The 23,311-nt window shown below is 39.8% G+C and overlaps 1 protein-coding gene across 2 annotated transcripts in view; it reads left to right on the forward strand.

The window, feature by feature from the left end:
* The window catches only part of ASCC3 (activating signal cointegrator 1 complex subunit 3), a 480,033-nt gene that overhangs the window by 404,241 nt on the left and 52,481 nt on the right, over positions 1–23,311 (forward strand). For both annotated transcript variants that reach the window (XM_034765979.1, XM_034765980.1), the window contains 2 exons: positions 3,184–3,295; positions 3,703–3,837. In XM_034765979.1, coding sequence (XP_034621870.1) covers positions 3,184–3,295; positions 3,703–3,837 — 247 coding nt within the window. The remainder of the gene's footprint in view (positions 1–3,183; positions 3,296–3,702; positions 3,838–23,311) is intronic.

Here is a 23,311-nt window from a genome sequence, read left to right on the forward strand (position 1 = left end):
CAGTACGCTTCTGGCTATTAGAATCATTAAACAACTCAGCACCTGTTAACAGCATTGTAAATATTCAACCCTGCTTGTGTGCAGGTTGAGCCCAATATAGGAAAAGGCTTACAGAGCCCAGCCTCATAAATTAGAGCTTCTGACAAGTCAATTATTGTGAAACTGGGTTTCACAGTGAAATAAATGAAATGGTGTGCTGATAAAAAGATAGGCTGTCTGTTTATAGCAAAGGGAAAATAATGACTAGATGGTTCAATGCAGTGAGCATGAAACGGCATTGTTTTTATTTTTTATCAGTAATTAAATAGGTAATATAGCTTCATAACAGAACTGATGTAAAGTACAGTTTGTACACTTTGAACATACTAGCATGCAAACAGATCTGCATTTATCAAAATACTATATAATCTCATTCATAAAATCATTGTTGAAATCAAAGTAATATAGTCTTTTCAGTTGAATGGCTACACTATTTATTGGGATAAAAGTGCACTGAATGACTGAGAAGCTCCCTTGGGTGGGGTTAATATTATATTTACCCTATTACAGATACTAGTTAATATACGCTGACAGTACTTCACTCCAGATCACAAATAAGTTAAAAATTCTCCTTTTTGAAGTAGATTTGCATTGGGAACTTGGAAGATTTTTCCCTACAAAATCGCCAAAAGTGTAGATATCAGCAAATTTAGAAAACATCTGAAAAGGTCTGCAAAAATATTATGTTTTGTAGGGTTCTCAGAAGAAATTTGCCTATCATGATTTCTTGTTAAGCTGTAAAGAATGGCAAATTAGACAAAGAACATGTAATACAACAATAGTGACAAAGCTACTTTCAAGAATTTGATAAGATTAAATTACTAATATAAGGCCTGATCCTGAAAAATTCATTACATAGTGATGTACGTATCTCCCAGAAATAAGCATTACCAGGATCAGGCACTAAGCTGGGATTATTTTATTATTGCTGTGTGCAATCTGAAAGAGAAATTTTAAAAAAGTCATGTCAATGAAAATAAAAGATAAAGATAAGTAAAATGCTTTCCATTTTTATCAATAAAATGTTATTTTGAAGGTTCACTGAGATAAGTTAATGATGTGTTGGGGAAAGGAATACAGGAATAACTTTCTTGCAAATTACCTTTTCTTTGGACAGGTCAGTTGCTCTGAATACATTATCACCTATGATACGCAAGTTTTTATCTAACACGCATTAAAGGTGGTTGGTTGGTTTGTTTTTACTTGGGCAGCACTCTTGCTTTGAACACAATGTAAGCTGAGTATATTGAAAATATTAGGGTCTTGTTGTAGTCATTTATACCTGTGCAAAAGTAGTTGTAATATGCTACCAATTCCAAATTTTTCACTCACTGACATTGGGTTTTACACCCACTTTGCCCAGGAATAATTGAATATGCAAGGCAGCAGAGAATCATGCCCCTAATTTGTGTCTGTGTATGATTACTAGAAAAGAAATCAGAAGATGCTTGTGTAGCTATTTAACATGCTGTTTCTCTCAGGTAAGCTGCTTGAAGTAAAAACACGTAATCAGATAAAGAGGCTGCTAAAAAGTCAGTGTTACAGAAAATGATATTTTAAAAAAAATCAGTTGAACTTCTACAGTTTCTGATGCTAATGCTAGATTAAAGGAAACCTGTAGCAATTCACCAAAGAGTGTGTGGAATGAGACTTATTTTTCCTTATAAATTTTCCCACCTATGCTAACACCAGTGCATCAGCAACAGTCAGAGCAGTAGTGGAAACAGGGCTCTAGTCTGCTACTGGCATTCTAGGCGCCCTTGTGTCTAACTGCTCAGAAGAGATGTTCAAATCACTAGTAGCAGCAGCAGCTGGACTACTCTAGAACTTTCCATTGTAACCAGTGGTGGAGCTGAATGGGCGGTGGCAATGCTGGGAAATTTTAGGAAGAGTTCTAATTTAACTGAAGCAAAAGTGTGAATGAAAGAGCATCTTTATTTAACTGTAGCATCCATTTCATTGTGCTATTTTTGAATGACAAAAAAAATCAACTATTTACAGATTTGAGAGGCATAAGTTCACAGCAATTCAGTGTCCTCTTTTTTTATTGTGCTTTTGAATTGTTGACCTTTTCTATATTAAAAATGTTTAAAATAGTGTTTTAATTGCACCGCTTTATTTCAGAATTTATTTTTAAATGTTTGAAACTAAAATTTAAGACTGTACTCATTTCCTTTACCAATTATAGAGTCAATTCCTCACTTTCTTTCTTGAGTGGTCGTATGGGACTGAATTCATATGTCCTTACTCCAGTTTTATTTGGGCAAAACTCCCGTTGAAATCAATTTTGTCTGAATAAGAACCTGAGGTTTTGGCCCATAGACTTCAATTCTGCTAATAACGAATGCAGGAGTTGGTCCAAAATGTCAATGAGTCTTTTATCATGCATAGCTATAGTAAAATGTTCTGGCTCATTTAGAAATATCTTTCTTTAGTTCAGATAGCAAAGAAATATTATTACTCTACAATGTGATAAATGTACATAAATAGAAGAACCAGGAGAATATACACTATAGTGTGTACTAAATACTCCTAATGTAAAATGCCTTTTTTGATTAATTTCAGTGAAATTAATTAATTTGTGAAAAATTAGGCTGAAAAATATTAGTGTTTAATAAATCAAAACTTGGGTGTTCCATGTGTTTTCAAAATGTATCAATCCAGCTAGCTTTATTATTATTATTATTATTCCAAAATTACTAAAACATTTACTTCTCCGTCTCTTCACTGATTAAAGGAAATATATCCTTACCTGAGATAATATTGCATATTTAAGCTTGTAGCCATGCAAACTGAAAAATACTCCAGTTTACAGAATAAAATATTTTATATTGTTTGATTTATCCTCAGCTGTTTAATACTTAAAATGTTATCTTTTCATGTATAGATGCTAGTATTGTTTTGGCTACTGCCAGAGTCCATTTAAGAGTCACCAAAAAGAAGCATGGATTTCTCTTTAGACTCTAAAGGGGAACAATTTTATGTTTAATTGCATGACCAGTGTGGATTCTTGCTTCATCCATGCTGCTTGTGCATGTTTCTAGAACGGCAGTCTAGTTACATTCATAGTCTTTCTAGAAGATGTCTTTATTGTTAAATATTGACAGTGTGCTTATGTAATTAATCTGTTTTAAATTTATCTAGTTACTATAATTTAGATGATGTGAGCCATGACACCATGAACAAGTTCCTTTCAAACCTTGTTGAGAAATCCCTCATTGACCTGGAATGTTCCTACTGTATTGAAATTGGGGAGGTAAGAGTAATTTATACTTTCTTAAGAATCAGTCAGTAAAAATACAGTAGAGGTAATCTTTAATGACAATCTGTTATTTTTTTCAGCACAGTTTTGTTTGTTCGTGTATTGGTTTATCTAATTGTTACCCAATTCCATAGATTTTCCCTGCATTAACCCAAAACTCCTGCAACAACTCCCGCTCTTAGATCTTGAAATTTCATGTCTGACTTCAGAAATAGAGCCTCTCACAAGACTATCAATGCTGAAAACTGGGTTTTTCCAATCAGTTTGGCAACTGGACTAGTATCATGCTGTTGAACCATTTTGCAATCTTATTTTCATCGCTGTCTATTTTAAAATACAACCTTAAAAGCTTTACACGTGTTTTTATACATTTCATGGTATATTTTCTTCCCCTCTAACAGGATAATCGTAGCATTGAACCTCTGACATATGGCCGCATTGCTTCTTACTACTATTTGAAGCATCAAACTGTTAGGATGTTCAAGGATCGGTTAAAACCTGAATGCAGTGTTGAAGAATTGCTCTCAGTTCTGTCAGTAAGTGATAACTTTTTCTTCATCTTAATATATATGTCTTAATTTTAAAAGGCACAAATAACTTTAGTGAACCTGTACATGTGCATGCACGCACACAAACATGATTAAATAGCATTTCTACCCTGTCCTTGAAATATTTAATGACCTACATTGTTTCCAAAGTTTGGTAGTTTTCCATTGCCTCATGTTGAACTCTGTCACCTACCTTGTTAGCTGAATGTTAGATAAAAATATGCAAGGTGCCATAGCTGGATGTCTATCTTATCTGATGATAAAGACAGGTCCCAGACTGACTAGGAGAATATTGGAGACACCATGTACTCTCACATGTGAAGGTGCCTTCTGAATTGTCATCTTGTTTCTCTAAGATTTCACTGGTGTAGATTGTGAACAGCAAAATCCAGTCATCCAAGGGTTGAACTGTTTGAGGATTTCTGGGCTCCTCCAAGTGCGCCATGAGCTTTATTAATAGAGGTGCTCCCTCCTCCTTACTCAGAAAGGGGAAAATATCCATGAATGACTCCTCCGTACAGAAACACAGACATTGTCACATTAGATATGATCAGTTGTCTGTATTTTAGCAGAAGATGTGAAATCCTCATAATCTAATAATAATAATCCAAGCTAAGGGAAATTTTTTCCCATAATGCGAGAAAGTTAGTGCATCTCTTGTTTAACGAAAAATGAGGTTTGAGAGTCATTATATAAATATGTAAATAAATATTATTTTGGGTATTGTAACCGAGGATGATGTTCTTATAGCCAATATATTGTAACTATCTAATCCTTTATTGGATGCTATACTCTTTGCCACTTTTGGGGGGGGGGTACTTTTATCAATTTTATATTTATTATCTTTTAATTTTATTGGAATGTTCCCTTGTTCTTGTGCAATGAGGGAGAGTTTAAAAAAAAAAAAAAAAAAAGCCTGACTGACCTCTTTAGTATTTATTATACCTCTACCATATACCCCTGCAGCTATGTTCACACTGCACACCACTGGCAGCAGCATGTAGGGTATGTGTAGCTACACACTGCTGCGAAAAGCCAGCTGTGTCCACACTGCAGCATGTAACTACACACATCAGTGAAAGGCTCTGGCAGGGGGAAGGCAGCAGGGAGCTGCTGGAGCTTTTCTCTTCTGCCTTCCCTTGCCAGACCCTTTCCCTCTTGTCAGGGTTTTTCCCTGCAGTAAGGAAAAGCTCCGGCTGCAAGGAGACAGCAGGACACTATACTGCTAAAAATACAGGGAAGACGTTGCTTGAGCGTGTTGAGAACCATGTAGGGTTCAGGCGTGTCTTTACTCACGTAAGCACTGCCTCACTGTCTACAGTGCTATTTATATTTGTGCTAGCGAGGTATGTAATGTATGTACTGTTAGTTAGCTTTTCTCTCAACGAGGTAAACTTTTAAAGTCTCTCTTCATATGGCAAGCTTTTCATGTCTCTGATCATTCTCATTGTCCTTCTCTGGGCCTTTTATTTCTGAGAAAGAGATTGTATTTACTAGGAAACCCAAGAGAACAGTGTTCCAGATGCGGGCATACCATAGATTTACCTAACAGCATTATAATATTTATTGTTATTAGTCTCTATCCCTTTATTAATGCAGGCTGACTTTTTGTTTGGTTTTTGCCACTGTTGGGCACAGAGCTGTCCATAGTGTTGCCTGTGTGTTTTTCTCTAGTGATTACAATTAATGTAGAATCCATCAGTATTTAAATTTCTCCTTCTGTGTGCATCAGCTAGTACTTATCTATATTGACTTTCATTTAATATGTTAAATAATGCTGGTCCTACTACAGATCCTTGTTGTTTGCCAAGGTGCTGGTAGTAAGGAAAGTTTCTTCCTAACCCTAGGAAGTTAGTGATGGATCCAGTTTCAAACATCTTCAAACTCTGGGGAATTTCAGACCCAAACTTTGTGGCTGAAGCCCATTCCTACATAAAATTTTTGCTAAAAATCCAAGAGACTGCTGGAACTTATAAAATGTTTGTTTACATTCTTAAAACTAATTAGACTAAAATAAAATCAATTAAGGTCCAAATTCTTTCATATGTAAACTTGAAACGATAAAACAGAGCAAGGGAAGTGTGGAATCCTTATTATGTTAATGGTGAATAACCTTTATAGCCTACAGGTTTACTTATTTTCATCCAGATGTTAGTTTTCATAATTGCTAGTTAAATTATTATTCCATCTTTCTTTATTAAAGGTGTAAAATGAGTTTTTCACAATCGGATGCTGTCTTGAAAAGATTAGGCATTTTAACAGAATTATCGCCATGTTTTTTTTCAACACTGAATTAATGAGCTCTATAATTAAGGCAGTTGCTTCACACCACTATTGTTAACCAATAACATTACATCTGTCTTGCTCCATTGATGCCCTCTTCCTACTTATTGAAACATTTAGCAGTTTTGGCAACAGGGAATTACATGGCATGGGGTAAGTAGTCTAATTAGATGTAAGTGAAAATCCTACGGGAAAAGGATATTTAAAAAGTAATTTGAAGAATCTCTTAATGATGCTGGCACTGAAAGCTGTAGCCCATAGTAGAAAAGGCATGTCAACATCGCAAAACATGATTATAATTTTAATCGTTCTGCTGATGCGTCTTACTTTTAAAGTTTTGACTTCCTTTGAATACATTAATTAAAAATAACTTCCTAAACTCTTCTAAACTGTGTCTGTAAAAGTCTGTAGCATTGAAGTATAGGTATCTTTCTTTTTATTCATTGTCCTTCAGAACTACAAACTTTACAAAAATTAATTCTATTGAGCAAAATTCAGCAGCGACATGTATGGTGGTGCAATGTAGACATCAAGCAGCATTGGTGTAATTTGCAGGCTGTGAAAGCAGAAGTGTGAGATTGTAAGAGGGAAAGTAATCAACATGAGGGTTTAGGATGGAATTTACACTGATTCATGCCAAATTAGGTGAGGTGCTTTGGCCTGTTTTATTCAGGAGGTCAAACTCGGTGACCGTATTGATCCCTTCTGGTCTTAAATCTATGAATTCCACCAATTATATTTAAGAGCTTCAGGGGCATATTTTCCCACAATCCAATATTCCATGCAAATGATAATTCCGAATTATGCACCAGACAGCTACCACTGGGTACCTGCAATTTATCTCGTGGTAAACTGGTTCACATTCACTCAGACCATAACACTGACAGTCTCCCTTCTCTCAAAATAAAAATTCATTGGCAAAAGCAAGATTTTCTTCAACATCCTTCCTAGTGACCAAGACAGTTGCTTTCCTGTGAGCCCTGCATCCCACTCTCATACCCTGTTTTTTGTCATCTGCTTGGGTTTCATAAGAACATAAGAATGGCCACATTGGGTCAAACCAATGGTCCATCTGTCCCAGTATCCTGTCATCCAACAGTGGCCACTGGACATGCTTCAGAGGGAATGAACAGAATGGCAATTATCAAGCGATCCATTCGCTGTCATCCAGCCCCAGCTTCTGGCTGTCAGAGTTATAGGGACATCCAGAGCATGGAACTGTGGCACTGACCATCTTGGCTAATAGCCATTGATGAACCTATCCTCCATGAACTTTTCTAATTCTTTTTTTGAAGCCAGTTATACTTTTGGCCTTCACAACATCCCAAGGCAGTGAGTTCCACAGATTAACTGTGCATTATGTGAAGAAGTATTTCCTTATGTTGTTTTAAACCTGCGACCTATTAATTTCATTGGGTGACCCCCTATTCTTGCACTATGTAAAGAGGTGAGTACTGCTTCCCTATTTCCTTTCTCCACACCATTCATGAATGTATAGACCTCTATCATATCTGCCCCTTAATGTCTCTATTCTAAGAAATGGGGTCCCAGTCTTTTTAATTTCTCCTTTTATGGAAGCTGTTCCATATCCCTAATAATTTATTTTTTTGTCCTTCTCTGAACTTTTCCAATTCTAATGTATCTTTTTGTGAAATGGAGCAACCAAAACTGCATTCAGTATTCAAGGTGTGGGTGCACTATGGCATTATCTTCCTATCTATCCCTTTCCTAATGGTTCCTAACAATCTGTTAGCTTTTTTGACTGCTGCTGCACATTGAGCCGATGTTTTCCGAGAACTATCCACAATGACCTGAAGATCTTTCTTCAGTAGTAGCAGCTGATTTAAACCCCCATCATTTTGTAAGTATAGTTGGGATTATGTTTTCCAGTGTGCATTATTTTGCATTTATCAACATTGAATTTCATAGATTTCAGCTGAAATTGAGTTAGCTTTGTTTCCAGGAGACCTGTAATCTAACTTGGGCTGGGAGATGAAACTCAGATTCTTGTCCTTACATAATTGACCTTTATTGGCGTACCTAGAGTTTTTCCGATTGCCACGATTGGGAATGAGAAGGAAGTTGCCCTGCAGGGTTCCCCCCCACACACACACACACCTTTCCTGTGGTCACATTTTAGATGGTGTCAATCCAAAGTAGCTCAATTGTGAACATTTTGGGTTATGGTGCTTGCTACATTGTTTATCGATGGGAAAACATTAATGAATTATGACTGAATGGCTGGAGTCCTCTCTACTGGTGTTTGGAGATTGTCTCATTTTATTCCCAAACAAAGGTGGAGAGGGTGTAACAGAGATCTAAGTTTGGATTTAAGGCATTGAGCTATAATTCTATTAAATCATTTTTGTTGGATCCAGTGCTCAAGAGCAGATACGCGACTTCTCTGTATATGGGCCTGATTCTTCTCATGGGAAAATGTCTGGCTGGCTGATTCCTGGCTTCAGGGGCAGATTTATGACAGAGAAATCAGGATACAGTGATTAGAGTCTTTATGTCTACTAGTGCTAGTAAAATTAGTGATTAATCACTGGTACTTAAGAGTGCTGCTTGGTAATTATTCAGATTAGTTAAATATGGGCGTGATCCTGCAGCCTTTACTTACATCATAGGTTTTCAAACAATGGGGCATGCCCCTGGTCACAATGAGGTTATCAGGGCGCGTGTGACCTGGGGAGGATGGATGGGAAGAGTCTGGTCCCAGAGTCTGCCTCCCACCCTGGACACCTGTTACCATTACCCAGCACAACCAGTGCTGTGCTGCCATCTTGCTGCCTGCAGCTGCTGCGCCCCTCCTGTTTGCCTCTTCCTATGGGGCAGGCACCCCCTATCCTTCAGGGCACACTTGGCACCCGCAACTTTGAGGCCATACACTGCAGAGCCAGGAATGGGGGGTGGATAACAAGAGGAAGGGTCTTAGAATAATAGAAGATTAGGGTTGGAAGAGCCCTCAGGAGGTCATCTAGTCCAATCCCCTCCTCAAAGCAGGACCAACACCAACTAAATCATCCCAGCCAGGGCTTTGTCAAGCCGGGCCTTAAAAACCTCTAAGGAAGGGGATTCCACCACCTCCCAAGGAAACCCATTTCAGTGCTTCACCACCCTCCTAGTGACATCGTTTTTCTTAATATCCAACCTAGACCTCCCCCACTGCAACGTGAGACCATTGCTCATTGTTCTGCCATCTGCCACCACTGAGAACAACCTAGCTCCAGCCTCTTTGGACCCCCCTCCCCCTTTCAGGTAGTTGAAGGCTGCTATCAAATTCCCCCTCACTCTTCTCTTCTGTAGACTAAATAAGCCCAGTTCCTTCAGCCTCTTCTCAGGGCCCCCTAATCATTTTCGTTGCCCTCCGCTGGACTATCTCCAATTTGTCCACATCCTTTCTGTAGTGGGGGGCCCAAAACTGGACGCAATACTCCAGATGTGGCCTCACCAATGCCGAATAGAGGGGAATAATCACTTCCCTCGATCTGCTGGCAAACTACTAATGCAGCCCAGTATGCCATTAGCCTTCTTGGCAACAGGGGCACACTGTTGACTCATATCCAGCTTCTCGTCCACTGCAATCCCCAGGTCCTTTTCTGTAGAACTGCTGCTTAGCCAGTCATCCCCAGCCTTTGGCAGTGCATGGAATTCTTCCATCCTATGTGCAGGACTCTGCACTTGTCCTTGTTAAACCTCATCAGATTTCTTTTAGCCCAGTCCTCCAATTTGTCTAGGTCACTCTGGACCCTATCCCTACCCTCCAGCATATCTACCTCCCCCCTAGCTTAGTATCATCCGCAAACTTGCTGAGGGTGCAATCCATCCCATCATCCTAATGAAGATGTTGAACAAAACCAACCCTAAGACTGACCCCTGGGGCACTTCAGTTGATACCGGCTGCCAACTAGACATCAAGCCGTTGATCACTACCCGTTCAGCCGACGAGCTAGCCAGCTTTCTATCTACCTTATAGTCTTTTATAAGGGAGAGTGGGAATCTGGTCATGGTGGAGATGGGGGCTGTGCTGGGTGGAAACAGGCCAGCCATGGGGAGCTGCCATAGGGCAGCAGGGCCTAAGGCAGGTGTGGGGAGGTGGTAGCTCTCTCAGGGAGAGATGGGGACCAAAGGAGAGGCAAGGAAGTTGTGAATCTGCTTGTGCCAGGGGGCGGGGGCAAAGAAGGGGGCGGTCCCTGGGGTTGGATCTGGCTGCCCACTGTTGGTCCCAGATGCTGGATTTGCCTCATCCAGTCACCCTGGACTTCCACAGATCTGTGAGGCTGAGGAGCTATCCCTGCCCTAAGGACCCCTTGCCCAAAGCCGAACCTATGGGATCCATGCACACGTTCCCACAGGCCCCTCTGCTTTAGCAGTACCCCTCCTCTGCAGGGAAGGAGCCCTGGAGCTTTCTTGTCATATGGGGATTTCCCTCCTCTTTCCTTCCCCCATCCCACCCCCTTGCATGGACTTCAAACACAGCACCATGAAGGGTTCCCCTCTTTTCTCTGTGCTGAGGGGGGGTCCCGCTCATGGGACATGAATCTCCAAAAGAGGATGCAGCAAAAATAAAGTTTGGGAATCTCTGACTTACATGAATAGTTCCAACAGCTGCAGGATGGGGCTTAGTTATCTGACTTAATGTGATTATGTGGCTGGGCAAATGGATACAGGTTTTACCTTTTTGTAAAGACATCAGATCAGTTTACACTACATAACTTCAAAAAATGACGGTTTTGCCATCTTCTAGCTCCTTTGCTTAGCTGCCTGTCATTTTGCTCTTTCATTTCTGTTTTTCTCTGTTTTCCCCACAAGAGGGAGCTCATTGGGTTCTCTGTGCTTACTCCTATATCTTAAATGTAGGCTTGGAAGGATTAGATTTTTATTGGTAAATGTTAGTGAATGTCAATTTCAGGATGCACACACAAACTGAAAAAAAAAATATTTCCATTGGTGGTTATCAAAATTTATAGATAGTCAAAGTAAGAAAAATGCCAATTGAGAACTTATTGGAGTTTGATTTAAGGACATTTACTTCATATATTTTGGCATGTGATGTTGACAATTTTTGTTTTAATAGTTGTAACATTTTAACTTTTTGAATCTCAGCATCAACTATCGTTAAATAATTGTCTAGCCTCCCCCAATTGTCTGACTCCCCCATAATTTCCTGCAACTGTGAAAATTGAAATAGATAAAAAAGCTTAAAAATAAATATTGATATTTGTCAAAATTATTAAAAAAATCAAAATTAAAATCTACCAAGCAAATGCAAATTTTGCGCAGAGCGGGCTTATTTTTCTTCTACGTTATACCTGGAGGTTTATAATCCTAAGAGACCACAACAGTGGTTAGGAACTTGCTGTACTTGTGGGGCTATAGCCTTTCTTCCCATGATCTGAGCATCAATTCATCCTCCAGTGCCCACATATCCAACCCCTATATCTCTGCCTGAAGTCGGCAATATGCTGTTGCAGTAGCTTGTACTGGATTCTTTGAATTAGACAGAAAACTTGGCATTGCCTCTGGTACCAGATTGGGTGGGCTAGTGAGACAGCTATTGTACTTCCTGGTATGTAAGTACCAAAAGTGAGTGGGAAGTCAGTTAAAACAGAAAAGGTCTATGATCACCTCCCCCTGTTTCAACAACTGCTGTGACTTTCTGTTTTTAGGGTTTATTTCACTGACTTTTTACGCCATTCTTTATATTCTGTATGTCACCATTAGTGCATGTTCTTGGCAATTTTATTCTAGTCATAATTAAGTATTTGTAAGTGTTTGCAGGACTGTATTAGAACAGAGTAAGTTTTCATTGTAGAACTGGAACCTTACTCTGTATCAATATGTAAGTTATTACTGCCCGTGTCCTGTTTTAGGCAAGAACCTTTTGAGGCTGGTTTCACTTAGTTGGGAGGAAAGAAATTAGTGATTTGTGAAATAATTTTCTACAAAAAAGTGGATAATTTTGTGTTTTGCTTTCTGCACAAGACGCCATAAAAACATTATTGGTCCCGCCCTGTTATTAGCGAGTAAAAACGCATGAGGCATTAAGGTTTTAACGCAATAAGCCAGATTTTTATTAAATCATTTTTGCTTCTGTTCTCTGAGTCTATTCATGAAAAATTAGATCACTTCTACAAAACAAGTCAGGTTCTAAGAAATGCTTATTGATGTATTGATCAATTTCAAAAGAGGTAAAGGTACTATTGTGAATTTTTCTTAGGGATATACATCTAAAACTGACTATTTTCAGCATGTTTTTCTTTTTTAGGAATGGATTTTGGTGTAGGGAGCTGTTGGTTACGTATATTTTACCACTCAAACTTCATTTCACATGAAAGAGCAATCAGTCATGTTAGGCCCTAATCCTGTAAAGGTTTATGCATATGCTTGACTTCATATACTGGGAGTTAATTCTAATGACTTCAATGGAACTACTCACAGCACAAAAAGTTAAGCACATACATAATCTTTTGCGGGATCAGGGCCTTAATTTGTATACATCATGTTCTCTTCATATCCTTTCATTACAAATCCATTTGTAGCCCAGAGGTTTAATTTCTAAGCATATTTTTTTCCAAAGCGCATGACAATAAATGATTAATAATTAAGGCTACTGTTTTGTCATGGACATCTGTTGTGGTGTATGCACATCCTGCCCTCCTTCGGGATGGATTGTGGGTGTGCTGACACCGTGGTTATAGTCTACCAAACAGTCTTGGGCCTCGCAACATTGCAGCCCAAAGGCCAGAATCAAAGCAGCAATCCTTGGGTTCTGGCCTGGCCTGAGACAATATGGCCACCAACAAGCACAGAGCAGTGTGGCCTAGTGGCCGGAATCAATATATCGGCCCCCAAGCTCAAGCCTGCATGTCCTAGTGGCCAGAGTCAATACAGCGGTCCTTGAGTGCAGGATAGCACAGGCTTAATAGCCACATCCAAGGGCCATCACCAAAGTGAGTGGCGGCGAGGGTAGGGAAACCCGGGCCCACCCAACTCTGGCCCAGGGCCCTAACAGTGGCAGAGTGGTCTGCCATTGGGTCAGCTGGGAATCCAACCGCAACATGCTGACCTTACACGGGTGGGAGATACCACTCACTCCATTTCCTTGGGTCACTTCCTATTGGGTTTCCTGAAGCTGCAGTCCATATGACGTCTGGGTCTCCGGGCTCCTCGATGCAGCTAATTCCCTTAAACTCTGACTCCAGCCAGTCAGCTGTAGGCAAGAGGTCTCCTGTCTGTCTCTCGAGATCTCCGGCTCCTGCAGGCAAGGGCTGTAATGGCTCCTAGGCGGGAGCCTCCACTGAGCATCCTTCCTCCTTGGTGGTCAGCCCAGACTGAGCTGGGCTGTTCTCTTTTAAACTAGCACAGCAGTTGGAGCATGCCCAGCATGGTCTGAGGGGCGGGACTTCCTTCATCTATAGTGTGGGATTAACCCTTTCCTGCCTAGAGCAGGGTATGTATACCCTGTCACAGAAGCCATCAAATTTGAATAAAGTCCATGAAATGGCCCCAAACTGAGCATTATTGTGAACTAGTGCATGGGGTTACAATGCCACTCAAATCTGGCCCTCCATCTCTACCTACAGAGGGGTGGACATGCCAAACCTGAGTGACGCTGCAAATCCCTTTCCTAGGTCACAATGCCTGGATTGGGAAGCCGGGCCCAGCTCCACAGGACAGAAACCCCTATTGTAGGATGAGCATGGTGTGGGCTTGCTCTCCAAACCCCCTCTCCCACCAAAACCTGTGGGCTCTCTGCTGCCCCTTTCCATGGCATGTTCGTTGTTTTCCCACACCTCTGCTGTAAAATTTATTAAAAATTTCTGTGACAAAATCAAAGGCTTAATAATAATATGTAGCAAATGGGGGAGATAATCCGAATAAGGTATTTATGGGAAGGGATATCTCAAAATAGACCTGGATTTGTAATATGTAAGAATCTTTGCAACAATATTGACTTGTTATATGCCAAACTTTATGCACTTCTTTCATTTCCTGTGCTATAATGATAAAACATAATAGAATTCAGATGACTAAAAGTTAAGACTCTTAAACATGGGAACTAGCAAATAATAAATTTTCAATATTACTAACAGACAATGCTATGCAGACAAGTTGTATATTTTTACAAAATTTCACAAAAATATTTACAGTTTTGTTGGAGGCCATTTCAACAGGCAAACAAATTCTCTTGTGCAATATTGAAACAAAATGACTGCTTTTTGCATTTAATCACATAGTATGTTATATTGCATGTTCCAGTGTGAAATGTGATGTTCATCAAAATGAAATTTTGCAGTACAAAATTGTTTTAAAAATCCAAGTGTTTATTCATAAATAGGACCATTTTTAATGTAGTTTGGCCATCTGTGACTATTTTGACCAGTAGAACTGCTTACTTATGCAAAAGTACCTATCTTCACTATTATCTTGTCCAGTGTTTGTCTGCCGTTCCATCTGTTGCATATCGTCATCATCCTAGACACTCTGAGGCTGATCTTTGTTTTACTCAATTGTGCAGTGCCTAGTGCAGTGGAGACCTGATCCCTGATTGGAGACTGTAGGCACTACCCCAATTATATCTACATTAATTACTTAATGAGTCCATTTTCACTAAAACAAAAAAAAGTCCTATTCTCAAGTGGAAATAAATTTAATCACTCTCATGAAAGGAAAACAAAACACTACAATTTCTATATTTCATGATTTTCATATCTCATTGGCGATCTTTAGCTCAGCCCTAGTAACATATACTTTGCAGCAGAAAACAGGGAGTTAATTCATAAATGAGAATTACCTTGTTTTTCTCTAGTCCCAGTAGATGGAGCAGCTCGGAACACAGCTCATTCTGTAGTACTTGAACATAGTCATTTTTCCAAACAAGATGGCATAGTGATTTTTTCACTGCAGGCATTCTAGTCTGATGACCTCAATTCTGAGTGTCTCCCCAGACATAAGTAATACCATCATTGTTTGATTTTCAGTTCTGGAGCTAACTTTAAACTAAAAACACCTGGTGCTGCTTGCCTTCCCGGCAAAGCACAATCAGTAGGTAAATCAAAATGACAATGCCCACCACTCATGGCTGGCTGACTGTGGCATATTGTATTTTTTCTTCTAGCACAAGGAGGGAAGAGCTAAGTTAAAAAGCAGAAGAAGAAATCTGACATTTGTGAAATAAAACGTGAGCCCCATTACTCCTATAGACACTCACTCTTTCATCTATGATAAACAAACTTTTTTCTTCTGTTACAATTATGTAATTCCATATCTGTTTCTACTTGTCAGTTTTTAAAAAAAAACTAGAAAGAATGCTCAAGCAAAGTTAAAATTAAACCCACGGAACCAATTAAATTATTTGTTTATAGTGAAAGATTTGTACTATATGCTTCTTAGTACCTAGACAGAAGGCTTGTAAAATGGATAAATGTTCCCCATTACTATAGCATAATTTAATTTAATGTTTTTGTTTTTATTGTATTCTAGTGTTTAAGGGAAAAAATCTTATGAAAGAGAATCATAGAATATCAGGGTTGGAAGGGACCTCAGCAGGTCATCTAGTCCAACCCCGTGCTCAAAGCAGGACCAATTAGCAACTAAATAATCCCAGCCAGGGCTTTGTCAAGCCTGACCTTAAAAACCTCTAAGGAAAGAGATTCCACCTCCTCCCTAGGTAACCCATTCCAGTGCTTCACCACCCTCCTAGTGAAAAAGTTTTTCCTAATATCCAACCTAAAGCTCCCCCACTGCAACTTGAAACCATTACTCCTTGTTCTCTCATCTGCTACCACTGAGAACAGTCTAGATCCATCCTCTTTGGAACCCCCTTTCAGGTAGTTGAAAGCAGCTATCAAATCCCCCCTCATTCTTCTCTTCTGCAGACTAAACAATCCCAGTTCCCTCAGCTTCTCCTCATAAATCATGTGCTCCAGCTCCCTAATCATTTTTGTTGCCCTCCGCTGGACTCTTTCAAATTTTTCCATATCCTTCTTGTAGTGTGGGACCCAAAACTGGACACAGTACTCCAGATGAGGCCTCACCAATGTAGAATAGAGGGGAATGATCACGTCCCTCGATCTGCTGGCAATGCTCCTACTTATACAGCCCAAAATGCCGTTAGCCTTCTTGGCAACAAGGGCACACTGTTGACTCATATCCTGCTTCTCATCCGCTGTAACCCCTAGGTCCTTTTCTGCAGAACTGCTGCCTAGCTACTTGGTCCCTAGTCTGTAACAATGAATGGGAGTCTTCCGTCCTAAGTGCAGGACTCATATCACATCACTTTGTTAAATTACTATACAGTCTTATTGTTGATATGTGAAAATCACTGTTAAATTTCAGTTTGTTCTTTAAAACAGTAATATGCATACAATCTCAATGGAAGTAACATACAGTATGTTTTATCGTATGACTCTGAGGGTTAATCTTCCAGGTCATCCAGATCAATCATTTTATTTCAGAAGCTTGTGATAATGAAGTCTTTTCTTTCTGTCTTTCTTTCAAATCAAGGATTTTAATGCCGTGCACCTGTGTGCACAAATAAGACAGTGGTCAGACTTGATGGGGCAGTCATTGTACTTTTCCTGGCTCTCCTCTTTCTTATAGTGATCCCATAATCCTGAGCGTGCTACACTTGTCCTGCAGCTATCTATTCAATTTCAGGGAAGGTATTTCTTCCCATTTCAGTGGTTAGGCCTGTAACAATGCTCTTAAATGGAGGGAGAATTAAGATGAAGTGAGGGTTGGTCCTTTGTGAGTGGCAGCTGTCCATCTTGAAGCCAGCCAGTGGACTAGTTTAAATGGCCAGGGATTTCCCTTGCAGAACTACTGAAAGGGGCCTAGCTAGATTAAACAAACTTCCTTCCTGCTCTCGTCACCTGGGAGTTTTTCCTCCACTTGTTCTCACATCTGTTGTGTTTTCCTTCGTGGTGGGGTGTGCTTACCAGGGGTAATTTTGGTGGTTTTAGAAAAAGGAGCTTTGCTCTCCCTCCCTGGCTTGTTTTCTTTGTGTTGTGTTTCCCTCGAGCACACCTGGTATTAGATTCCAGCCATCTCTGAGGTCAGGAAGGAATTTCTCACTGTCTGCTGTCCTCATTTGGCAGATTTTGGATCGTTTGCCTCATGAGCAAGTTTTCACTTTCCTGAGGGAGTTCCAGAGACACGCTGCACCTTTATACTTGCGTCACTGTTTTCATGCTGTTGTGTATGAGTTCTTTTATGCCCAACAGATTGTCCTTGTTGAGGAAATATGATCCAGAGAAGCTGCTGAGTCAAATGACTTACTATCGCAAGTAGCATATGCTCAGTGGATTTGTATGTACCAGCATTCGCAGGGGGCAACACCATTTGCAACAGATTGGAGGAGTGTATCTGTACAAATACGCACGAAGACTCAGCTTACCAAATTGTGCCATTGTCTGGCCACAGATGGCCAGTGTATTACTTTAGACATGAACCATCTTTCATTTATTAACTTCACCTTAGACTTTACCAGTAGCTGCCAGCCATGGCAGATCATTACAGGGACAGATCATAAACTCAAATGTTCTTGAGGCAAGTTCAGCAAGGACTGGTTTGGTTTTAGTTGATTTGGTTCTACTGTCTACTTAATTAAACTTGCAGACAATTTGACCCTACGTAGGTTTGTGTTTGCATTGTGTATGTCTTTTCTTATAGTCTGGCACTTGGCATTGCAGTTAGTTATAATTAAGATATCAGTGTAGGTACAACAGTACCTTGTCAAAGCATTGGGATATAATTATTAAAAATGGAATGGGTTTCCTTTGGTAATCGACATGTGGCCAGAGTGTCCTGGCAAAATATGAGTTTTCAAATGTCAAGTATCTTTTTTAATACAGGGCAAAAATCATTTTACAAATTTCTGAGGCCTGGTCTACACTGGGGGGGGGATTGATCTAAGATACGCAACTTCAGCTACGAGAATAGGGTAGCTGAAGTTGACGTATCTTAGATCGACTTAGAATTACTTACTTCGCGTCCTTGCGGCATGGGATCGACAGCCGCAACTCCCCCTTCGACTTTGCTTCTGCCTCTCGCCGAGCTGGAGTTCAGCAGTCAACGGGAGAGCGATCGGGATCGATTTATCGCGTCTACACTACACGCGATAAATTGATCCCTGATAGATCGATCGCTACCCGCCGATCCGGGTAGTGTAGACGTACCCTGAGAAACTTCTTAAAGGCAGGTGAAAGAAGAAAGTCTCTTAAAATGCAGTTTTACCTCAAAAACTGATTGAAGAAATGACATTGTGGGTTCCATTTCTCATTGACGTCATATCAGAGTTCCTCAGCAGTTTATAGGCAAAAGATATTTTTTTTCCAACAGCTAGTCTCGCAATCTCAGCCTGGACTCTGTCGGTCAAGCTAGGTTCTTCCTATCTTGTACATCATCACCAGTATTTAAAGTTCTGCAGGCCAGATTAGACCCTCAGCTACACTTGTGCAATCCTGTTGTCGTCAATGTATGCCTTCAATTTTTGCCTTTGCTTTTGATGGGGTTATAAGGGGGTAAGTGATTGTAATTTAGCAAACAATTCTGTTTATTATGAACTACGTTTAATAGAATCCAGGTCACTTAGTGTTAGTTATGTGAACTCTGCATAGCTGACAGGAGTGAAAAAAATATTTTGCTTTATGAAGTAAGCAGCTATTAATCTGAATACATACAAGGAGCCGATTTGTTAAGAAAGAAGGTGCCATTTTTACAGTCACTTTTCAGAGCAGAACCTCACTTTTGGCGACAAAGAAGCTAAACTAAGTTTGCTCAAATAATTACAACTAACATTTATACAAAACTGATATCCTGTATGTCATGATGTAAATCAATAGTTTAAAAGGTATCCATGAAAGACGGATTTTATAGGAAATGTTGATTGGCCCTTAATTAGAGTGTCAACTAAATGACGCTAATATTGTCTTTATTTAACATTCATATTTCTCACTCTTGTTCATTTTGTTACGTTTTCTTATTCAGCCTTTCTGGCTGCGGGGTTGTTTAGTATCAGAGACAAAATTTTGAGAAAGTAATCTTTTCATTGTTGTTGTTTATTATTATGATATCACATGGGGCCTGGTATTGGGAGATGCCCTCGGTTCCCCAGAATTCCTAATAATTTCAACACTTTTCACCATTCATAATGTTAAAATAAAATGTAGACCATTTCCTGCAACCAAAAAGCAAAAATTCTGCTTAAGGTTTTAAAATATTAATATAGAGTTTGTGTATGGACCTGTGAGAAGCACATTTTAGTAAATGTGCCTTTAATGAACAAACAGATCCAGATTTTGCTTCACCTCAGCAGCTTTTCCACCCACCTGAAATGTTTGTTCTTCTATGTTTGTCAAAGTAATTTTTTTTTAAAAGAAGTGCATTATTATTGTTTCATAATTTGATGTAGTTTTAAGGCCGTAACAGACATTGGTAGTGTGGATAAATCTGGCACTCCCAGCTAGAAGAATTGGTTTGGATGAATAGATATGGGTACCCAACTCTCCTGTGCAGTCATTTCATCTTACTGATCAAACAGATTATAATAATAAATTAGAAAAATCTTTACTAGACAGGTGTCATCATCTGTTAGCAGACGGACAAATAAATGTCTGGGCTGGCAATGCATTCTGATATGTGGGATCCTGGTTTGGGTTGTAACCACCTCACTTCTTAGAGCAGTGGTGACTTGAACAAATACAGAGAAGAAAGACTGGTTAGCCCATAAACTGAGTATTCTGTGAGTGAAGTAAATACAAAGAAGGAGGGATTACTATTTGGAAAAAATCGTATCTTAGGAGAAAGTAGTATAAAAATACCCAAGGTCACTGCTCAGATTGACCCGATCTAAGTACAAGTCCATTTGCTGAGGAATTGAAAACCAGTTGGCATGTACCCAGCAAAGTTAAACAGGCTGGGAAGAGACAGGACTTCGATGCCTTAGGCCCTTTCCAAAAAAATAACAAACTGTGGGCCTGATTTTCAGTTCTTAGTGTCTAAATATCTCTTTGATGTGAAACTAGGTAACTTGTGCACACAACTAGATAATTTTGCCTGCAAATAGGTATTTGTGAGCATATTTCTTGGAGTAGGAGCAGATTACCACCCACTCTGCCTGGCAAAGACACACCAGCTGTCAAAGGAGCAGATCCAACTGGCCCTACTGGATATGGATTCATTGTGGCTGCCCCTCTCTTGCTTCTCCTCAGGGGGAGCAGGACTGGAAACAAGACAAGCATCTGCCTGCCACCACTGTGGATACCTCTGCCTGCGCCAGCATGAATCTTGAGGGCAGTGTTTGGGCCTGCCTGCACAGTCACTCCTCAAAAGGCCGCCTGCAGGACACCACTAGACTGAGCCAGAGCCCTACCAGGTTGGCCAGCCTGGGATGTGCAAGGGAACCCCCTGAGCCAGTTGCTGTGGCTCTGTCCAACTCCACCCTATATTTGCTGCTTGCAGCATCACAAAGCATTATGAACAAGAGTTTAGGAGTAAAATGCCTTCTTGCACTGGTTGGACAATTTATATCCACTTCCAGTGGGAAAAGGTGGGGAGCCAATGGAGAGACACAATATTCAAATTTGCCAACCTTCAGGGGGAAGAAAATATCCCATCAAGTCTCTCTCTCCTCCCCCCCCCCCAACCTGGGAGGGTGGAGGGATAGCTAAATTCCCTCCCACAGTAGGTCTTATCCAGCCCTTTTCCTGTTGAGGTGAGAGAGGCATTTGTACTTGCATGTGTTTATTTAATGTGTATGTGAGCACACTCAGTGGGAGCACACATACATTTGCAGGTACAACTGAAATACAAAGTCTTGAGAAATTTCATTTTATATCTTAAATCCCTTAATTTATGATATGCTATAGGTTACTAACATGAAATTTAAGTTATGTTTGTCATTGTTAAAAGTACTAAAGAAAATGTAAACAAATGTAGGTGTAAGTAGTGGATTAATTTATTCTCTTGTATATGATTATCTTAATATTTACTATACGTGGTGCTATAAGGTGTTAATGGTGAATGCTACTTTAGCTATAAGAATGCATGTTTGCTTTCTCTTGATTCACACAGAGCAGATGGATGCTTGACTGTCTGCTAATCCACAGCTGGAATGGTTTCAGCAGTTTCCACGTTGCTGGGTTAGAGTGGCTTTTCTAGTGGACTGAGAGGGCAGCAAGAGAGGGATATCATTATTCATCAGTATCCCGGTGGGATTGCTGCCAGCAGAGATTAATTTTTTCTGTTATGCTTGTAAAACAAGCTCAGGTGGAGTCTCTAATCCTTAGGGCACGGGTGGCAGATCAAGGAAGATGCTACAAAGCTAGTTAATTTTCAGATTCTAGGGGAAACAGAAGCTCTGTTAGATGTATAAATACATGATTGCAAATTTAAGTAGCTCAAATCCAAATGGGATCTTCCCAGACATCTGGTATGGAAAATCTCTATTTTCTTTGTCTTTTAATAGAAGTTCTTGAAACTTTACACCAGTGCCAACATATTTGTAACTCTTTTAATTCTTAGTTATCTTTCCTTGTCAGTTTTGGCAGATGACACCCTTACAGTTTAACTCTGTTTCTTCATATATTTACAGGCTGAGAGAAACACATGATAGAACAGTCTTCCCCTGACAGTTACCCCACAGCCAACTTCAGTCTCTCCTGTCTCAGCATTAGTTTGCATCTCATGAGTTCTTCAAAACATTGGGCCAGATCCTCAGCTGTGGCAAATGTACATAGCTCCATGGAAGTTAGTAGAGATATGCCAGTTTTAACCAGCTAAGGATCTGGCCCAATAAATTTAGTTGAAGCAGCTGTCACTTCCTCTTACAGCTTTTGGTGTGTTTCTTCTTACTGTTTTTTGTTTTTGCTTTTTTTAACAATTTTTGGGTGTAAATTTTGTGCGCCTGCAAGTGAGAGCAGTAGCGCTGACTTGCTAATCAGACACTGTGCAAGTAAGTACCTTCCAAGTTTTCCATATATTTCTCCCAATTTACATTGTTCTTCTTTTATTCCAGGCATGAGCCTCTCTTGAACAGAGGCTGCTAGTCACTTTACCACATGATGACAGGTACTCATGCTTCTGAACCTTTTATTCCCTTTCTTCTCTGATCACGTAGTTGTCTTAATCCATAGAGTTTAATCTTGTAGAAAAATGCACCAATGTGAATCTGTGGCTCCCTAATCTGGAAGCTGCCACAGGTCAGCAACTCTGAAATCCATTTTTCAACACATAGAGCTTTTACTGATTAACATTGGTGTATAGAGTGTGTAAGGCCCCAAACCTGCATCAATGGAGATCTAATGCAGATCCCTACCTCTAAGCAGAGTCCCACTGACTCAGGGATCTACACTGGAGGATCCCAGTGCAGAATCAAAGCCTAAAACCGAAAATGATTGATCACTTTTTTGGAGACAGCTGCTAGGAACGTTCTCTTCTGCAGTTCTGCTATTATGACTTATTACTGGCATCATCTCAGTCAGCAGCTCAGCTAAACCTGAGCCAACACAGTCAATTCAGCCAAATTTATCTTCAAAATGTGGACAAATGTCAATGGAACTAGAGAAATTTACTTGTCTCATGATCATCATATTTCAATGCATACTCACAGAGATTTCTTAGTTGTGTATTATCACATTGTCAATGTCATGCACTGAAATACTTTTGAATATTAAGGCTGATATTTCAAAGCTACTTGAACTTCTCAGCCTTTTTCATGTTGCAAGCCTCCATGTTACAAGAGGAGAGAGTTTCAGGTCCCCATCCTAGCTGACCATAAAAAGGGAAGGGAGGTTGCGACATCCCTGGTTATATTTACTACGCCAAAGTTGAGAAACCATGGAAAAGATTTTGCTGTTCATTTTCCATTGAAGTAATGGGAATTAGTGGCCAGATCCCTTAGGCAGCTTTGAAATGTTCATCCTAAATTTGCAATGACAAATGTAATACCTTGCAAAAGAAAGTTCTCTTCTTACATCAGCATTTTTAAAGTTCCACAGATATATACATTCACAACTATATAAATGTTTCCTGGATGATTTGGAAAGGAGTCACTTTATCAAAGTTGGCTATCAATTTATGCCATGTTGTATTGTCTTCAGTAACTGTGATCATATTTATTTGCCATGATTTGAATAAGTGTAACTAATTAAGGGCATACATACATGCTGTA

This window comes from Trachemys scripta, chromosome 3, assembly GCF_013100865.1.
Source record: "Trachemys scripta elegans isolate TJP31775 chromosome 3, CAS_Tse_1.0, whole genome shotgun sequence".
Taxonomy (NCBI): Eukaryota; Metazoa; Chordata; order Testudines; family Emydidae; genus Trachemys; species Trachemys scripta.